Source organism: Lynx rufus, unplaced genomic scaffold (assembly GCF_022079265.1).
Source record: "Lynx rufus isolate CCGP_SWC_20201006 ecotype Redwood Valley unplaced genomic scaffold, mLynRuf1.p SCAF_1, whole genome shotgun sequence".
Lineage (NCBI taxonomy): Eukaryota > Metazoa > Chordata > Mammalia > Carnivora > Felidae > Lynx > Lynx rufus.
In genome coordinates, this window is record NW_025814823.1 from 97,715,010 (window position 1) to 97,736,007 (window position 20,998).

At 45.1% G+C, this 20,998-nt stretch overlaps 1 protein-coding gene and 1 long non-coding RNA gene across 3 annotated transcripts in view; one reads left to right on the forward strand and one right to left on the reverse strand.

The window, feature by feature from the left end:
- TNFAIP8 (TNF alpha induced protein 8) overlaps positions 1–20,998 on the forward strand; it is a 133,073-nt gene that overhangs the window by 65,152 nt on the left and 46,923 nt on the right. Inside the window, exon 1 of one of the 2 annotated variants that reach the window (XM_047083743.1) lies at positions 3,187–3,269. The exons of the other annotated variant lie outside the window; for it this stretch is intronic. Coding sequence (XP_046939699.1) covers positions 3,257–3,269 — 13 coding nt within the window. The 5' untranslated portion in view covers positions 3,187–3,256. Of the gene's footprint in view, positions 1–3,186; positions 3,270–20,998 lie in introns of those variants that run through there. 2 annotated transcript variants of the gene reach the window in all.
- Positions 11,828–19,068, reverse strand: LOC124515153 (uncharacterized). The gene is made up of 3 exons (XR_006962759.1): positions 18,936–19,068; positions 12,960–13,110; positions 11,828–12,792 (listed from the first exon to the last, which is right to left on the reverse strand). It is a non-coding gene; the product is annotated as an uncharacterized LOC124515153 (long non-coding RNA).

Here is a 20,998-nt window from a genome sequence, read left to right on the forward strand (position 1 = left end):
CTTTCTCCAAAAGCAGAAATTGGCCCTCCCTGACTATGCCTGGAGCATGTGCGACAGGGTCCTGCCACCATGTTGGCTGCTGTGATTCTGTACGCCTCTTCCTCCAGTCTTCCCTCCCCTTCACGGTGCTGCTTCTCCTCTCCAGTAGTAGTGGACAGAGTGGTTCTTGGCAGCCACGTAGCCATGCAGCTACCACCAAGGTAGTATTTTAAGGAAACATGAGAGAACAGTTCCTCTGTTTAGACGTGGTATTTCTGCTCTTTACAAAAACTGTGTAGCTTGGAATTGCCAATGCGTTAGTGTCTGCAGGGTCGTAGGGATTAGAATCTTTTTAAAAAATGTTTATTTATTTATTTTGAGAGAGTGTGGGAGCAGGGGAGGGGCAGAGAGGGAGGAAGACAGAGAATCCCAAGCAGGCTCCGCACTGTCAGCGCAGAGCCTCACGTGGGTCTCAAACTCCTAAACCATGAGATCATGACTTGAGCTGAAACCGAGAGTTGGATGCTTAACCATCTGAGCCACCGGGTGCCCCCCTAGTGATTAGAATCTTGGACTTCCAAGAAGAATAGTATCTTGGCATCTTCTCTGACCCTTAGTCTCTGATGAAGTGGTGTGGCATTAACGGGCCAGTGAGAATTTGGGGACATAACACAAGGAATGAAGAAGGATGGTTTCTAAGGCGTAAAGTTCGAACCATCATTAGGTAGTCACATGATAATGTAGGCTATAAAGAAAATAAGTAATGCATAATATGTTTGTAAATTGGCATTGATTTGGTATCTCTTTCAGGCTCCTCTCCGAATTAGTAGTAGGCATTTGGTTTATAATTCAGGTCAACAATAATGCTTGTTGCTATTTAATCCCTCACTGTACATCCCGTGGTTCTCTTTACGTACTGATAGGGATTCTGTGAGGTAGATGATGTTATTCTTATTTGAATGAGAATAAAATCGCTCAGAGAGGTGAAGTAACTTACGATACTATAAAACCAGGAAGTGGCAGGGCATCTGGGTGGCTCAGTCAATTCAATGTCCGACTTTGGCGCAGGTCATGATCTCGCAGTTCGTGGGTTCGAGCCCCTCATTGGGCTCTGTGCAGACAGCTCAGAGCCTGGAGCCTGCTTCGGATTCTCTGTCTCCCTCTCTCTCTGCCCCTCTCTCATTCTTACTCTGTCTCTCTCTCTCAAAAATAAACATTAAACAAAACAAAAGAAAACAAGAAACACCCAGGAAGTGGCATAGCTGGACTGTGAACCAGGCCTAGCAGACTCCAGCATATTTGTCCATTGCATTCCACTTGGCTTCCTTTTTGCTGAGTTTCTGGTAGGCTCAAGACAGTGTTATTGCTATGGAGGATAAAAATAAAATCAAGAAACCTACCGTGTATGGGGCACCTGGGTGACTCAGTTAGTTAAGTGACTGACTCTTGATCTTGGCTCAGGTCACGATCTCACAGGTTTGTGAGATGGAGCCCCGAATTGGGGTCTACGCTGACCGTGTGGAGCCTGCTTGGTATGCTCTCTGTCTCTCTGTCCCTCCCACAATCATGCGTGAGCTTGTGTGCACCCTCTCTCTCTCTTTCCTCTCTCTCTCTCCAAATAAATTAACTTAGAAAGCAAGAGAAAGAAAGAAAGAAAGAAAGAAAGAAAGAAAGAAAGAAAGAAAGAAAGAAACTTACTGTGTAGTTGGGAATAAGACAGGTATGCCCCTAAAGGTAATTCACAGACAACCTGTGATAGGTACCCGGAATGTGTTACCAAGGAAGTTGAACTGAGGTGCCATGGGGGTTAAAGGGAGAGGCTGAGGGGCTCCTGGGTGGCTCAGTCAGTTAAGCCTCTGACTTAGGCCCAGGTCATGATCTCACGGTTTGTGAGTTTGAGCCCTACTTCTGGCTCTGTGCTGACAGCTCAGAGCCTGGATCCCGCTTCGGATTCTGTGTCTCCCTCTCTCTCTGCCCCTTCCCTGCTCGCACTCTGTCTCTCTCTCTCTCTCTCTCAAAAATAAATAAGCATTAAAAAAAAAAAAGGGGAGAGGATGAGATCACGCATGCTGGTTGGGATGCTCAAAGTCTTCATTGAGGCAGTGCACTTGGAATTGGGCCTTGCAGGACTGGTAGAATCTTGCTCAGTGGGGATAGATAAGGGAACAATTTGTGGGTAGTAGCGATTATCAAATGTACAGAGAAATCAATAAGCTTCTAAAGAGACTATTAGATACTATAGATGCATGTATCTTTATATATGTCCATGTGTGTCTTGTGTGTGCCTGAATACAGTCACCCACACATTCTTTATAATGACCTTATATTCTTTTGGGGGCACCTGGGTGGCTCAGTCAGTTAAGCATCTGACTCTTGATTTTGGCTCAGGTCATGATCTCACAGTTCCATGAGCTTGAGCCCTGCGTCCAGCCCACACAGACGATGCAGAGCCTGATTGAGATTCCCTCCCTCTGTCTCTGCCTCTTCCCTGCCTCAAAATAAATAAATAAACTAAAAAAAAAAAATCTTAAACAAAAATTAAAACCTTCTATTTTTTCAAAAGCAGAAGACTAATGGTTTTAAGTCACAACATTGTCCAAACTCTGTTCTCCACTTCTACCTAGAACAAGAATATGTCTAAGCAGCAGTTACTATTAATAGACATTCATGTTTATACCGGCCAGGTAGGAATGAACTGGTTTTTTTCTTTTGTGTCATTTTTCTTTTCCCCCCAGGCATCTAACTGCTGCCTTTTTTTTTCTTTCTAAGTATTGGCTCTTCTTTTCTAGCATGTTGAAACGTTAGACTTCCTGTTTCTGCTTGATTTTGAAATTATCTCCTGTTCGCCTATCACAGGTAATCCCTGGGTTTCTGTGTAGACACAGTTTATGGGCAGCCAGTGCAGGCAGCAACCAGTCCCTTCCCATTGTGGATGTGGGGACCTCTCCGGATTCACAATTAAAGGCTCCATAATGCATTCCACTACAGGTGACGAAACCCAGCTCCCAGAATAACAAGCAAGACAGCTTTTAAAGTGACTGCTGTTGACCAGTGTCTTCTGTGCGTTTGTTTGGTAAACGTATGGTGGATTTTTTTTTTTTTTTTAAGAATGGTATAAATTCTTCGGAATTATTCTCGGGGGAAGGCTGACTCTTCCTGAAGGCAATACAGTTACCATAGAATCCCTATCAACAGAGTGGCCGTGTATGTTCCTCTGGTCTTTGTGACTACCAAGACGCCGTGAAGCCGTCCTTCTGACCGAGGACGGGGGCGGGAAATGCTGAAACTAGGTGAGTTAAAAGTGCCCTCAGACTAACTTGGTGTAATATGTTGGAATTTGGCAGAATGTTCAGATGACTAAGTAATGTGGTGTTGCTGTCTGCAAGGGAATAACATTTGGTCGCGGCTTTGTAAAGTGGTTGTGTCGAACAAATCACTCCTTTTCTTTTTTCTGTAACTGGGTGTGGGGCCCTGGTGTTGAGCTGACGGAGGTATGAAATAGTGTAGGTGGAAAAAATGGCATCTGAAGTTTGCATGTAGATGGTTTCGTCTGTAAACAAATGAAGGATGGAAATGCTTCAGAAATGGGACTCTGAGAAGGTGGCTTAGCTTTTTCAGTTCAAGTTTCTCCTTGCGCCTTATCCATCTGCTTAACTGCAGGACGTCTCTAGTTCCCAGTGCATTGGCCAGTGATCTGCAAACACATGGGTGTTTATTTCTATTCTCCTGTTGTGTACATGTTTGTCAGACTGTTTCTGCAGTCACCATTCTCCCTAACGGCCAATCGACAATTTTACCCAGCATACATATAGGCTCGTGGCCTTTTAAAACATGTCTTAGGCTCATTTTCAGCCATATTTAAAGCTGCTACACGTAGCCTTAATTTGATTTTTGAGATTGATTTTTGAGATAAATTGCAAGAGTTTTTGAGCATTGAAAATAGAGCATTTTAAATAACCTTTAAAGTTACATACAGATTTACACATTTGTTCAAGTCTGTGCATGATATTTGGTGAAGTCTCTGTAAAATTTTTCTGCTCAAAAGGCTTTCTGGAGCTTACACTGAATACAGAGAAGGAATCAGAAATTGGAAGACGTAGGCGGGCATTAGTATATCTAGATTCTTGGCCCATTAATGGAACCTTGGCAGCCGGTGCAATTTCTCAGAGACAGGACTTCTTTTGTACAGAAGTGGTCACCTGCACGTCATTTATGTTAAATGTGCACTTGCCTACCAGATGCCCAGAGCTGTGCGTGTGATTCACTGTCTCCCTTCTCTGTATATGCACATGGGCACAGGCGCATTCTATCAAATATATAAAAATGGTTTACGTGCCTGTGACAGTATCTCATGGCGTAGATGCATTTGAGATCAGCGCCAGGTTCGGCCAGGAAGGTTTCGCGGACAAAGCGAATTTTGCGGGGAGTTCCAAAGGGAGGTAAGGAACGCATTTTTGGCAGAAGGAAGAAGCGTACGTGAAGCTTCTAGCGCTGGAGTGATTAAGCCAGATGTATTCTGTGAGTGAGCGTGAACCATATGCGAGCGGGTTGAAAATAACCAGGCTAGTAGGGAAGAGAAGGCAAGGGGTACTTGTGGAGGAGGACTGGAGAGGCTTGTGGGGAGCTGGAGTTGTGTGTGTTGCTGGTTTTCACACTTGGATGCCCGCACAAGGCTGGCCATGTCGCCATCTAGTGGAGCCGGTGAAAATGCACTACCACCTCTTGTACCTTCAGGTTGAATTCATCCTGCGGTATCTTAGCAATAGGGAAGCTAAGGAATTTTACATAAAGAATTAGAGAAAGGAGATGGGTGTAACCATAAGCACCCCCCCCCCCATGATATTAGTTTTGACTCTAGAAAATGGAGCTGAATCCCAATATAAAGAATTTCTCACAGACTGTCTGGAGGTCCTGGTGTCACTGAGGGTGCAGGGGGTACCTGGCAGGAAGCAGCATGTGAGAAGTTGTACAGCACCATGAAAGCATACCACATCTGGCCCTGCGTTGGCTTATTTCATGTGGTCATAGAGTCCATCCCAGTACAGCGGTGGCAGAGGAGAGCTCCCTCACCAGAGGCACCACAGACCTTGGGACTGGAGGACACTGTAGAGGGCCATACACCCCCCTCCTCCCTTCCACGCATGTGTGCCTGCATCCATTCAGCAAAACTTCCTGAATCTCTGTAATGTATCAGGCTCTCTTCCAGGTACTGGGAATACACCAGTGAAGGGTGCAGATAGAAACCTCTGCTCTTAAAAAAAGAAAGAAAGAAAGAAAGAAAGAAAGAAAGAAAGAAAGAAAATAAGGAAATAAAGAAATTCCTTCCCTTGGAATGCTGACACTCTGGTGGGAAAGACAGATGACAAATAAATGAGTAAAATGTATAGTAGGTAGGATACTGTTAAGTGCTAAGATGGGAAGCATTTTTTTTAAATCTACAATAGGGGGTAAGGATGGTTGTGCATTTTTGTGGGGTGGCAGGGGTAGAGAGAGGATTTGCAAATGTGTGTCCTCGCCGAGAATGTGGTATTAGTCTCTGCTGAAGGTATCAGGAAGCTAGACCTCTGGCTATCCTGGGAAGAGCATTCCAAGCAGGCCCTGAGGTGAGAATGGTCCTGGTGTGCTCCTGAAACACAGCAAGGGGATTGATCGGATGTGCCGGAGACTGGGGAGGGGCAGATAAAGTGGGGCCGTGGGGGCAGTTACAACGCACTGGACTTTTCCCAGACGTGAGGTGAGAAGCCATTCCATCTAGCCTAATCTTCTCATTTGACAAATGAAACTTAGGACACAGAAGTTAGGTCAGGTTCCATGGCTATCCAGCCTCATGGAGCCAGACGGGGCTGGGATGAGAACGTGCCTCTTAACCCAGCCTTCTTCCTGCCACCCTGCCTGCCCCTGTGGGGACGTGCGACCACACTCAGGCTGAGGCTTCCGAGTGTAGTGGTCCTGAAGAAGCCAGGTGCTGTGGGCTTTCCCGGGCAGCTCTGTTAGCGCCTCCTGGTCCCTCCCTCAGCGCGTCCACGGCAAACACAGAAAGGAGCAGACCTCTTATCTCAGAGGACCCTTCCACCAAATATGCCTTCCTCAATTTCATAATGGAGAGAAATCCTTGGGGTCTTCCTAGCAGTTCAACCCCGAAACCTACTATCTCAGGAAGGCTCCCTTTGTTCGTTATGCAGTTATCTGGATATAAGTTAATGTAAGACATCTATAGTCTTACGGTGTTGGATCACAGTTCTCGCCATGAGAGTTAGTAAGATTGAATAGTAAAAGTTATTTTAAATGAATTTGAAAATAGGATCTTAGGTAGGAGAGGTAACCACTGGTTGTCATCAAATGCAGCTGGACCTGGACAGTTTGGCCCAATATTCTTTGCCCTCTGACTTTGCTGGGAGCCTGGTCAAGCCTTCCCCGCCCACCCCTTCTTCCTGCTCCTTTAGATCTTATGACCCTTGTCCTCTGGATGTGGGCCAAATCCTCTAATCTCACTTTCTGGCGAACATCAGACTAGTGCTAAGTATAGAGAACGACCGTGTTGTCCCCCACAGCGTCTCCTCTCCCTCGTCTCCCACAGGTACAGGCACAAGGTCGGTCCCAGCGTGTGAAAAAAACTCACCCACGACTCGCTTGCTCCTTCCTTTCTTCCAAAACAAAGCTCTCAGCATAAGTGATGTGGGGTTTACGTCATCTTATTTGGCATGTACATTTATTTGTATAATACTTTCTTTTATTTTTTTTAAGTTTATTCATTTATTTTGAGAGGGAGGAAGGGCAGAGAGAGAGAGAGAGAAAGAGAGAGAGAGAGAGAGAGAGAGAGAGAGAGAGAGAATCCTAGGCAGGCTCCATGCTGTCGGCACAGAGCCCAATGAGGGACTTGAACTCACCAATTGCAAGATTCCTGAGCTGAAACCAGGAGTCTGAAGCTTAACCCACTGAGCCATCCAGTCACCCCTTTGAATAATACTTCCTCTCATTTCCTCCTTCCCTCTCCTCCCTTCCTTCCTTAGTTTCTTTCTGCCAACAGAGGTACTTTCCATATGTTCATTTGCCTATGTTCTTTTTCTTTTCTTTTTTCATGTTTATTTTTGAGAGAGAGAGAGAGAGAGAGAGAGAGAGAGAGAGAGCACAAGCTCTGGGGGAGGGGCAAAGAGAGAGGGAGACAGAAGGTCCAAAGCCAGCTCCAGGCTCTCAGCACAGAGCCCCCACGGGGGGCTCAGACTCATGAACCATGAGATCATGACCTGAGCCAAAGTTGGGTGCTCAACCAAATGAGCCACCTAGGCACCCCAGCCTATGTTATTTTTAAATGAGCTCTGAAATCCCACTACCTCCAACTATTAGGATCAGTAGTTAAGTTCTTTGTTTCTCCCTGGAGCCTGAGAGCATGGTTCCCTGGGGTCTTTTGGTTTGGGATCTTTAGGAGAGTGGGTACTCCTGGGGGTGCTTTTACCTTTTCCTACCTTGCAAGTCTTTCTCTTTTTGCCCTTCAGAAAGGCAGCCATCCCTTGTGGCAAGGATGTTCCCATATCGGGTTCATCAGGAGGCCCCATCACGGATGGTGGGGCAGCGCCATACTGGGAGTGGGGGTGGGAACCTCAAGGACCCAGGTCCTGCCTCTCTGACCCTCTTCCCTGTGTATGTCACTGAGGTTTCTCAGCATCCCCCACCTTGGGCCTCTGCGCTTGGCCACCACTGCCATCAGACAGGCGAGACTTGGCTCTGCCGGAGAGAGAGGGTTCCAGGCTGTCCCCTGGCCTTTGTTAGGCAGCCAACTTGAGGAAATGGGGGAGGAAGTGATGGTTACCTGTGTATTCTGGGGCTGCTTTACCCACTGTCCTTTAGGGGCTGGACATGTGTTAAAGCCAGAGGCAAGATTAGAAGTCCTCAAGCATGCTCCTCATTTGCCTTCCAGAATATTCTATGAGTGATGGCTCTTATTGTACAAGAGAGAGAAACCCCAGTTTAGATTGGCTCAGACAAAACAGAATTTTTTATTAGCTTACATAACTGGAACAAGATTTGGTTTAGCCGCTCAGTGATGTCAAGAACTCATTTCCTTTCCAATTTGCCTTCTGTGGTGAGTTTCATACTCAGCCAGCTCCTCTCATGATGGTTAAATGTCTGTAGCAATCCTAACTTTGTGCATACAGCACACCATCCAGGAGGAGAGACAGAATTGGCTCTGGCAGCTCTAACAGAGGAACAAGTGGCCTTTGCCAGAAGCCCCCAGCAAATTTCTCATGTGTCCTTGTCTAATCGTAAGCCAGTTTATTGGCTGTAGAATGTGGTGTTGAGTGGCTTAGGTTTGTGTTGCCTAAACCAGTCACTCTATGGCAAGGGGGATAGGATTACCGGGGCAGAGTTAAAATGGTCAGGGCTGAACATGAGAGGTGAGGCTGGGGTCATTTTCTCCTTCAGACAGCAGCCTGTGGGGATGGAAGTGATGCCAATGGGCCACAGTGTCTACTAAACAGACTTCCTTTCAGGGTGGTTTTATTTCCTCCCTGTTGTTTCTTACTTGGTGACTGGCTGTGGTATAATACAGTGAATGGAGCCCGGCATATTGGATTATCAGCACCCCCTGAGCCCGTGACAAGGACATAGGTGCTATCAGGGAGACCTGGGACATACTCTCTATGAAGCACAACAGCCCTGCAGATCAGACAGGGAAATTCTCAGAGGACGATAAAGCATCCCTAAGGTATCATAGACCTGGTCTGGTAAGCCTTGAACACTGAGAGTAAGAACTAGAGAAAATTAATTACAGGCAGGCCTTCAATCTATGGTAATTATGTGTCCCTGTAATAATCAAAGTCCAGTATAATTTTTCTTTTAAAACACTGCAATAAGGCCATATTTTCCTGTAAAGAATACCTTTACATTTTAAAGATAGGAGCTTAATTGCCATATTGGGTTATTTTATCGATTTTATTTTTGAGAGAGAGAGAGAATTAGAGAGCGCGGTACAAGCAGGTCAGGTCAGGGGCAGAGGGAGAACAAGAATCTTAAGCAGGTTCCATGTTCAGCACAGAGCCCGATGCGGGGCTCAATCCCACGACCATGAGATCATGACCTGAGCCAAAATTAAGAGTTGGATGTTTAACCAACTGAGCCACCCAGGCACCCCAAGTGCGACAGATGTCTTAAATAGCTACCAAGAAGCTCGACTGACTGAGGGCTGGGTGCAAACCTGTTGTACTGTCAGGTTCTTTGAAAAACACAAGTGTCTCTTACGGCCGGTGGATGACTCACAACTAAGCCTAAATGAATTCACTGGGTGTTGGTAGTTGGAGCCAAACTTGGTGTTGGTAGTTGGATACCACAGATACTATAGCATGGCCACAGCTCACTGAATAGATGGCTTGTTTCCTTTGCCAAGCCAGCCTTGGATACTGGCTGCCAGGCTCGTGTTGTGTCACATCTAGACGTCAGGGGTTTTGTGGGAGCAGATCAGACGAGGCAATATCAGACAGTTACTGCTGACAGATACTTCTGTTAAAAAGTGGTTTCAGATCCATGGTCACATGGCTTATCTTGGGACTGGTGAGCCCCACGGTGTTTTTGGCCTCCTGTTTTGTTAAGAGTCTGATTACAAGTGGTATTGCACACTGTTGTGGTTTATCGGTTTTTAGGGCTCTTTTTGCTCAATTACCCTGAAATGGTGAAGTCTGGAGCTCTACCTTGATAGGACAGAGGCTGTTTGGTTAGTTTTTTTTTTTGTTTTTTTTTTTTAAAATTTTTTTTTTCAACGTTTATTTATTTTTTGGGACAGAGAGAGACAGAGCATGAACGGGGGAGGGGCAGAGAGAGAGGGAGACACAGAATCGGAAACAGGCTCCAGGCTCTGAGCCATCAGCCCAGAGCCTGACGCGGGGCTCGAACTCACGGACCGCGAGATCGTGACCTGGCTGAAGTCGGACGCTTAACCGACTGCGCCACCCAGGCGCCCCTGTTTGGTTAGTTTTGATATCAGTCTGTGTGAACCAGTGGTCCCAAACTCAAATGTCTACAAGAACCAGGTAAGAAATATGAACGTGGAAATACAGCTTTCTGTGAACAATTGGAAGTCATGAGGCCTGGGGCCACCTTGGAGAGAACGGGTCTTGTCTCAAGGCCTTGAAGTTCAGATGCAAAATGAACCTTATCTGGTCCAAGAAAACCCTGTGGGGCTGGATCTAATCCTAAGGCTACCAGTTTGTGATTCTTGGGCTATGAATCCGCTAACTTCAGCTGTCATTGACGTGTTTGCTCAGCTTCAGAGAGGTCACATTTTCTGGATATCAGCCCTTTGTAATTTGGTTGTTAAGTAGATTTTAGCTCTTTCCCTTAGTTATGAGACTATCACTGGGATAAGTGGGCCACCCTAACTTTTACTCACAAATTGGAAATACTTCAAAAGAAATCACGTCCTCATGAATATCAGTCCTTTGGTGCAGGGCCTTTGGAGGCTGAATCAACTTAGAGAAGCAACTCGTTCAAAACAGCTCTGAGTATTTTACATCATTAAAACGCTTTGCGTCACTAAAAATAAGGGCCCCCCAAGCATTTGAAACTCACACTCTTGCGTTGCAAGATGTCTGCTCCATATATTCATTCCTCTTTGCCTTTTCTCTGAGTTAAGCTGGCTTGGGTTTAGGGACCAGAGTGGTTTCTGGAACGGAACAAGCTCGTGTTCACTCTTTCCCTCCCCTTCCAGGCCTCCCCACACTCTTCATTTCTGTCTCCCTGCTTCCCCCCACTGCTTCCCCATCCCCACCGTGAAGGAACAAAGAAACCAGTGAATTCATTTAGGCTTAGTTGTGAGTCATCCACCGGCCTTAAGAGACACTTGTGTTTTTCAAAGAACCTGACATTACAACAGCAAATAGGACAAATTTTAGCCAAACGTCTGCTTCTCTCTAATGAGAGCGTTTGTTGTTAACTGGATAATTTGGGGCTGGGGAGCCTCCCAGGCACCCCAGAGATAACACCTCCTGCAGCCCCGCTTCGGCTAAGATCTGCTGGACCAGCACCAGCCACTGAGCATGGAGGTGGGTGTTCGACTTTATCCTTCTTTATTTACATCATTCAAACTCCTGTCAGTGCCCGTGAAAATTCCTGCAAATGTGTTTTTGTAAGGGAAGGCTGGTACCCAGCTTCCCTGTGTCTGGCCAGTGGGAGAGATATAGGGATTTAAATATCCCTTCAGCAAAGCCACTCAGTGAACACTGTGCTAAAATTGTGCTCTTTTGGGGCGCCTGGGTGGCTCAGTCAGTTAAGCGTCTGACTTTGGCTCAGGTCATGATCTCGCGGTTCACGAGTTCCAGCTCAGCGCCTGGAGCCTGCTTCGGATTCTGTGTCTCCCTCTCTCTCTGCCCCTTGCCCGGCTCGCACTCTCTTTCTGTCTCTCAAAAATGAATAAACGTTAAAAAAATTTTCTTTAGGGGGCGCCTGGGTGGCGCAGTCGGTTAAGCGTCCGACTTCAGCCAGGTCACGATCTCGCGGTCCGTGAGTTCGAGCCCCGCGTCAGGCTCTGGGCTGATGGCTCAGAGCCTGGAGCCTGTTTCCCATTCTGTGTCTTCCTCTCTCTCTGGCCCTCCCCCGTTCATGCTCTGTCTCTCTCTCTGTCCCAAAAATAAATAAACGTTGAAAAAAAAATTTTTTTTAAATAAAAAAAAAAAAATTTTTTTCTTTAGGGGCGCCTGGGTGGCGCAGTCGGTTAAGCGTCCGACTTCAGCCAGGTCACGATCTCGTGGTCCGTGAGTTCGAGCCCCGCGTCAGGCTCTGGGCTGATGGCTCAGAGCCTGGAGCCTGTTTCCGGTTCTGTGTCTCCCTCTCTCTCTGCCCCTCCCCCGTTCATGCTCTGTCTCTCTCTGTCCCAAAAATAAATAAAAGTTGAAAAAAAAAATAAAAAAAAATAAAATTTTCTTTAACTGCTCTTTTGATAGTGCTTTCTCCCCAGAGTACTGTCTCAACTTATTCCTTTTAGTGAGACTTCATAGAGGAATCGTCCCCAATTCTTCCTCTACTTCTTAACAGCAATTTATTCCTGAACCCCTTACAATTTGGCTTCTGTCTCTACTCACGTTACATCACCAGGAACCATTCTTCCTTCTTTTCTTGCTCACTTCCCAGTCCTTGACTGATTCCTTGACCCCCAAGTTTTACCTCAGGCATCACTTCTTTCAGGAAGCCTTCCTTGATTGACTTCCTCCTCCAGGACTGATTTATGTACTTGTCCTACGAGCTTTTCGTAGCACCCCATACTTTCCTGCTTTTGCATTTATACTATATTTTAATTAGTGCCTTCCCCCTCCCCTTACTGTAGGCTCTGTGAGGATAGGCACCATGGTTGTTTTATTTACACCATTTGCCTTGTAAATGTTCGGTGAATGTTTGCAGATGGAAGAACTGTATAAATGAAGACAGCGTCTGAACACTGCCATCTGTGGCTTCCTCCAAAGCAGGCAGTGAACCCCGGTTTCCTCCATCAACCTTTGGTTCTCTCCTGGTCCCTTGGACCTCCACGTAGTAGATGCAGAGGGATTGTTAGAGGCTGTCCATAAAAGTGACATCTGACTCTGAGGAAGAAGACAGGTGTCAGGAAATCCTGACCATTTATATGCAGCTGCTTCATGACCAGGCAGTAACTCTGTATTGCTCATATTGAACACATGATGGCTACCTGTCGATGACACCAAGGGAGCAGATGAGTTTTGAGGGTTCTGACCCCTAACAGAAGAGGACACGTTGCTTAGAGATCCAGGCAAATGGGCGGTGATGATTTTATCATGACCATGGGGCGGGGGTGGCGGCGGGAATCTTGAATATCTGTTCGGAGAGAAACATAAACTAATGGTTCGGGAGCTGATAAGTATGATGCTACTGATAAGTAGGCAGTACTGTACTTTCAGGACCATTTAAGGAATTTTCCAGATAATTTTAACTCTATGCAATTGTGCCTTACTGATTTTAGGACCCAGCTTCCCTCCTCTTACCTCTGAAAACATGACTCTGCTATGTTGACAGCATTACGTCTGCTCTGTAGATGTCTATGTTGCGAAGGGCTTTCTAGAGCCTTTAGGAACGATGTGAAATCTTGATCACATGCATCTTCTTGTGTGCCTTGAAACTGGATGGGAACCGTTGCTGTGGGTGGAAGGACGATGAAAAAGGACTTTATTAGGCAGGATTTAGTGAGCAAAAAAGTAGGTTCATATCTCTGTTACAGAATTGTGTGATCGGTCTGCTTTGTAAAAAAAAAAAAAAAACCCACAATAATAATATAATAGTACTGTTCTATAGCCTTTTAGTGCAGAGGAGATATTCTATGCAGTCTGTTTTAGAAATATCTTCATCAAAATCTCTGGCTTTTTTGAAGCAGAAGCACTTCCCGGAAGAGCCCCGGTCACGTGGGAAACTGACTTGACAGAAAACACACAAGCATATCCCCACATTGGTTGCCCTGCTCAGACCTCAGGTTCAGAGTTGTGAAATGGAACTCCTCCCCTTCCCCCTTGCCACGCCTCTTCCTCTCTGGACTCCCCCTCTTCTATTGTCTGGCTCCCTCTTCCGCCAAGTGAGCCGGGCTCAGAGCCTCCCAGTCAGCTTTGCCGTCTGTCCTCTCCTTCTGCTCTGGCCCCCTCTTCTGTTGCAGCATATGGTATGCTTGTGTTAAGATAACATTGTGGGTGCTCTGCTCAGTCAGAGACACTATAGCATCGAAAAAAGTAGCATAGAATGAGGGCAGAGGACCCACATTCTAGTCTCAGTTCATGCTCAGTCCTAGCTAAGTGACCTTGGTCCAGCCACTTCATTTCTCTGAGCATCTGTATCCTTGTCAGAAGCAGATGGAACCAGTAATACCCAAGATTCCTTCCTTATAGGATTGTTCTGAGGGTCAGTGGCCATGTATGCAAAAACATTTCAAGAACTAGAAAACACCATGTTGCTGAGGTGTGGTAAGACTGAGATATGTTCTGCAATGTGCCTAAGTGCATAATACTTAGCCTGTAGTAGGTGCCTGACAAATTATACTTGGTAACTGAGAAACAAATTTTTTTTCAGTTTATGTATTTATTGAGAGAGAGAGAAAGAGAGCACAAGCAGGGGAGGGGAGAGAAATGGAGAGACAGAATCCTGAGCAGGTTCAAAGCCATCAGCACAGAGCCTGATGCAGGGTTCCAACTCACAAACTGTGAGATCATGACCTGAGCCAAGGTCAAGAGTCTGACGCATAACCAACTGTGCCACCCAGGTGCCCCCAAACTCGATAATATTAAGACAGCAGAATTTAAACATGTATATCATTTGGTTCTAAACTGGGCTGCTTTGTTCAGAATTGGGGCGATGGCCAAGTGGAATATTGTTTCCTTCCTCTGGTCCAGATAACAGGATATTCGGGACACCCAAGGTTCTGCCTTTTCATTTCACAGGTCAGTCTCATCCCTTAAGAAAACAGATGGCAAAATTAAGTACATATTGTGCAACAGTGGATCCCAGACTGGCTTTAGAACAGCATATTATAAACGCAAACAGCCTCTGAGGGGAAGCGCGCTTCGTTCCTGAGAGACCGGCTTAATAGAACGTTTATTGCCCAAGAGAAGTTCATGCGTTGAGTAGAGAGGTGCCTGGGATTCCCATCTGGGATTTATTAGTATATACATTCAGGGGGCCCAGTGCCGGATGTTAGTTCTTAACCTAAAGGAAACAAAACTCTCATTCTGAGGCTGGCCAGGTTGCCTCTCTTTGAAAGTGGGCAGCTGCTGCTGGTACCTCTCTGGCCCTGGAAATCCCACCAACTGAAATGGAATTGTGTCCAATCCATCTTATTAATGGTTCCTAGGACAAACACATTGGGCTTGATAGGTGACTGGTGAGGAAGGCTGCCTCTGCGAAGACCAGCATGACCCATTATTTGCAGCCTAAACTCCAGTGGCTTCTACTGGGGGTGTTTGCCTCTGCTCCTCCCGCTGTTTATGGGGATGTTAAAAGGAAGTGCGTCCATTCTCTGCATGTTGTAAAACAGAAGGTTTGCAGCTGTCAGAGTTATTTTCCCCTTGGCTCTTTATCTGATGGCCTTTTTTGTAAACCTGATAGATTTATGGATCGTTTCAAATTCCCGGCACCGGCTCTTCAGATGTAATGCAAATTGTTTCTTTCTTTGAAGATAACAGATATTTATGTACACATTTCCTCCTGATGTACCTCTGAGGCAAGGGGAAATTAAAATTGTCCTTACATGTTGTCATAATTCAATATTATGAAATGATTAAATGATTATTAGTGATATCGTGCCTTCCAAGCGTCTGTGTTCTGCTCTCTGGAAAGGAGGGGGAAAAAAACCCTCGAGGTATAATCTTGTGTTTTAAATAGCTTACAAATCTGGCTCAGAAGACAACTAACATCAAGATTATCAACTTCAGGGGCGCCTGGGTGGCTCAGTCAGTTAAGCATCCGGTTTAGGCTCAGTCATGATCTCGAGGTTCATGAGTTCAAACCTTGAGTCAGGCTCTCTACTGTCAGTGCAGAGCCAGCTTCGAATCTTCTGTCCCCTCTCTTTCTCTCTGCCCCTCCCCCTGCTTACTCGCACTTTCTCTCCCTCAAAAACAAACAAACAAACATTGAAAAAAAAGATTATCCACTTTATAATAGAAGTTCACTCTGGAAGCATAAGTTCAGGGTAAACTTCAGTAGGCTTTATGGAGGAACTGAAACCAGAGCAGGGTTTGGGGACGGGTTTAAAAAAAAAAAAAAAGGGCCCAAAGGCAAGGGAATTAAAAGCAAAAGTGAATTACTGGGATCTTATGAAGATAAAAAGCTCCTGCACAGCAAAGGAAACAACCAACAAAACTAAAAAGCAATCAACGGAATGGGAAAAGATATTTGCAAATGACATATCGGACAAAGGGCTAGTATCCAAAATCTATAAAGAGCTCACCAAACTCCACACCCGAAAAACAAATAACCCAGTGAAGAAATGGGCAGAAAACATGAATAGACACTTCTCTAAAGAAGACATCCGGGTGGCCAACAGGCACATGAAAAGATGTTCAGCGTCGCTCCTTATCAGGGAAATACAAATCAAAACCACACTCAGGTATCACCTCACGCCAGTCAGAGTGGCCAAAATGAACAAATCAGGAGACTATAGATGCTGGAGAGGATGTGGAGAAATGGGAACCCTCTTGCACTGTTGGTGGGAATGCAAATTGGTGCAGCCGCTCTGGAAAGCAGTGTGGAAGTTCCTCAGAAAATTATAAATAGACCTACCCTATGACCCAGCAATAGCACTGCTAGGAATTTATCCAAGGGATACAGAAGTACTGATGCATAGGGGCACTTGTACCCCAATGTTCATAGCAGCACTCTCAACAATAGCCAAATTGTGGAAAGAGCCTAAATGTCCATCAACTGATGAATGGATAAAGAAATTGTGGTTTATATACACAATGGAATACTACGTGGCAATGAGAAAAAATGAAATATGGCCCTTTGTAGCAACGTGGATGGAACTGGAGAGTGTGATGCTAAGTGAAATAAGCCATACAGAGAAAGACAGATACCATATGGTTTCACTCTTATGTGGATCCTGAGAAACTTAACGGGAACCCATGGGGGAGGGGAAGGAAAAAAAAAAAAGAGGTTAGAGTGGGAGAGATTCAAATCATAAGAGACTCTTAAAAACTGAGAACAAACTGAGGGTTGATGGGGGGTGGGAGGGAGGGGAGGGTGGGTGATGGGTATGGAGGAGGGCACCTTTTGGGATGAGCACTGGGTGTTGTATGAAAACCAATTTGACAATAAATTTCATATATTTAAATAAATAAATAAATAAATATATGGCATGGTGTGAAAAGCTGGGAAAAAAAAAAAAAAGGGATGTAACATAGCAGGGAGCAGCTGCTCCCACAAGGTGGCTTGTGGTTGCACAAGGTGTCATGGTTCGCTGTAATAGTTGTTTCCAGTAATTTCCAGTTAGTGAAAACAAGTGTCAGAGTTTCTGAATGAGTCCTTCTCTAGTCATTCATATCTGCTTGGGGGGAGGCAGGGGGGTGCACATTCGTGGTTAGGCCCCGGTGCTGTCATTCAGCCGTACTTCGCTGCCTTTGCTTGCTTTGGAAGAGAGAGGTGGGTGTTCAGCTAGCATCCCGGGTGCCTTTGCCCACAGCCTGCTTATCTCTGTGTCTCCATGTGGGTGTGGGGGGCTGAGGTGGCCAGGTACTTGTGGTAGGTAGAGGTTGTTGTATTTCCAACCTCTGGACATTTGAAGTTTCTATGCCTGGTCTCATTTAAGGGAAATCAGCTTGAAATCTGTTCGATTATACCAGCTGGACATGATAGTTGGACCCACCACTGTAGGAATGGAGGGAAAAAAGGCCTATCCAGGAAACGTTCTGATGATGGGACTTAGTGAGATTAGAAATAAAGGGAGACAGAGCAGCCTAAGTCAGAGGGCATCATAGGATTCTAGCCACCATTGCCTAAGTGAGAAATAATTTAATATCATGAAGAAGATCAAGATGGTGTGTGTGTGTGTGTGTGTGTGATGGTGGTGGGGGTTGTTGGTGGGGTCTATCTTTGCCTTCAGATGGATGGATGCTCCTGGACAGGGTGAGCCTAAGGAGCCATCCATGCAGACAAGCCCTCATGGCAGCTGCAAACATGTGGGCTGGAGCAAAGTTTCCCAACATGCTTCGCTCTTAGTGCCTCTAGTTTTTTCACATCGTTTTCTTGGACACAAGGAACACCTAACCATTTCATTTCTTAAGTGCTTAAGTCTAATAACTTAATGCATATTTCTGTGCTAATAATTTTGTAGCTATGTGGAAGATAGAATATGTATAAGTCGAAAGATAAAAAATAATGTTTTGGCAGTGCCTGGGTGGCTCAGTCTATTGAGCATCCAACTCTTGATTTTGGCTCAGGCCATGCTGTCATGGTCATGAGATCGAGCCCTGCATCGGGCTCCACACTGAGTTTGGAGCCTGCTTGGGATTCTCTCTGTCTCTCTCAATCTGCCCCTCCCCCCCCCCACACTCCCTCTTTGAAAATAAATAAACATTTTTTAAAAATAATGTTTTTCTTACATTCTTCATTAGTTACTAATGGAATGTGTATACCTGTTGGGCCTTGCATGGTTCAGACAAGACCCAGTTGGGAGACATGATGATTTGAACAGGAAAGCTTAGCATAAATAAATACAAATTACCAATATAGTAGGCAGCTCCTCCTTACACATAGGCAGCTCCTATGTGTAATAAGGGAATAGCATTCAGTCTTAAAAAAGGAAGGATATTCTGACACAAACTATAACATGGGTGCACCTTTGGGACATTATGTCAAGTAAAATAGGCCAATCACAAAAAAAGACAAATACTCTGTAAGTTCACTTGTATGAAACATCTACAGTAGTGGGATCAGAGACAGAAAGTAGAATGGTGGTTGCTGGGGACTGAGAGGGGAGGAGAATGGAAAGTCAGTGTTTAATGGGTACAGACTTTGGGTTTTGCAAGATGAAGGGTTCTGTAGATGGATGATGGTAAGGATTGCACAATGATGTAACTGTACTTTGTACAATTGAACTATACGCTTAAGAATGAGGAAGGTGGCAAATTTTACGTGATGTGTATTTTACTGCAATTAAAACCAATAATAAAAAAGAAAACAACTTAAATAATATATATATTTTAAGTTTATTTATTTTGAGAGAGACAGAGGGCAAGTGGGGGAGGAGCAGAGACAGAGGGAGACAGAGAATCCCAAGCAGGCTCCACGCTGCCCACGCAGAGCCAGATGTGGGGCTTGAACTCAGTGAAACAATGAGATCACATCCTGAGCCAAAACCAAGATTCAGATGCTTAACCAACTGAGCCAGTATAAGAAATATTAAGTTTGATGAGGATAGGCTATCTACCAACTAAAGACAATTGTAAAAAATGGAGGAATAGCTAATATAAGGAGCGACCACTTACCATGGGTTCAAGATAGAGCACCACCCTTGAGCTTCCCCATCTTCTATGTCACACCTTGAGGTTGGCTAGCCATGACTCCTTGGATGGGAGAGAAGTCCCTGTAGTGTTGTGCTGATAGAACTTGCTGGAAATCCACCCACTAGGAAGGAAATCTGTTTATGTGGGGAGGCTTTTCACAAGAGCACACTGGAACCAGGAAGGAAAAGTTTTTCTTCCCGTAAATTCTCTGCAGTGCACCCCACCGAGAAAGCTAAGAATTGTATTAGCTGGCAAAAGAAAAAAAGTGTTTATGGGGTGCCTGGGTGACTCGATTAAGTGTCCGACTTCGGCTCAGGTGATGATCTCACGGTTTGTGGGTTTGAGCCCCGCATCGGGCTCTGTGCTGACAGCTCAGAGCCTGGAGCCTGCTTCAGACTCTGTGTCTCCTTCTCTCCCTGCCCCTCCCCTGCTTGCAGTCTGCTTCCCTCTCTCAAAAATAAATAAATGTAAAAAAAAAAAAAAGAAAAAAGAAAAAAAAGTGTTCAAAGTCCTGTCTTTATTTTCTCAGAGCAGGTGATGAAGGGTGAATTTGGGGCTGTCAGGCAATAAACTGAGCCCTGGCCACCTCACAGCTTCTCAAATCTTGAAATCAGATTGGATCCCACTACCCTAATTTCCTGTCTTATGTACTTTTTCGTATAATACTTGCTTTTTATCACAGCAACTGCCAACAACCTAGCTTTTCAGAGAAATGATGTCATTAAAAGAAATGTAGCACAGTCTAATGTTACACTGCAAACTTGCCTGAAGTAGTTCATACAGTTTCTGAGAGATGTTGAATGATGCTTTGTTTTCCTCAAAAATTTAAAATATCCTGCAACAGCCCCATGAGCTTGCTGTAGTGCCATCAGCAGCATAGCACACAATTTGGGGACCTCAGGGCCAGAACTATGAGTCTGTTTCAGGGCACCTAGGTGGCTCAGTCAGTTAAGCGTCCGACTTCGGCTCAAGTCATGATCTCACAGTTCGTGAGTTTGAGACCCATGTCAGGCTCTATGCTGACAGCTCGGATTCTGTGTCTCCCTCTCTCTCTGCTCTTTCCTGGCTCACGTTCTGTCTCTCTCTCTCTTTCTCAAAACTAAACATTAAAAAAATTTATGAGTCTGTTTCAACAATTCTGACCACACCACTGTAACACATGAGAATCTAAGGTGCCAGTTTGGTTAAATACGGGAGAGTCATATGTAAAGTCAAAACTGTCTGGGGTCATATTATTTTTGAAAACCTCTTAGGAAATTACCAGATTGGAGAATAGCAGATCACTTTCCAGTAAGTATAAGACTTACTGTCTGTGTTTCCTCTACCATTGGAGTGGGCTGCTGTTTCTGTGGGACTAGATGAAATTGTGGCTTGTCTTTGGAGGCACTTGGATACGAAAAAAATACACAGCCTGAAATACAACATTCACCATCCGTGCAGGAGAGGCTCACAGTGTGGGGAGGCCATACAGAGACAAGAGGCAGGGGGGACCAGCCAATTCCCAGCTCTGTCTCAGGCTTGCTCTGCAGCATAAAATCATTAAATGAATGGCAGTGGATACAATATGTGGATTGTTATGTTTTTTCTCTTTGTGTTTTGGGTTGATTGTAGGTAGTTGAAGTCGAGAAGGTAAAATGGCGTACGATGGGACTTGGCTGAATTCAGTGGTAAAAATTCCGGTGAAATAGGTTGCAGATGAAGAAAGTTACAAGTTTTAGCTCTCTTCTGTTTCTGCTGGGAAATGTATGGGCTTAATAAGACTTTTTATTCGGTAGGCAGGCACCCTGTTCGTATTAGCAGTTTCTCAGAAAATACATTTGTTTCGGTGATGTCTCCGACTTGGTGAATCATAATGATTAGACATGTTTCTATATTTCTTCTTTAAGGAGAAGCTGAAAGGCTTTAGTTGTGTAACCTGACCTGTTCAAATGAAAAAACTGATCCTTTCAGTCTTACTTGCAAAACAGCCTCCCCTTCCCCACTGAAATGCTGTTTGGATAAGTTCTCCTTTGGTTCATATTTTTACCACCTGCTGAGTTGATCTG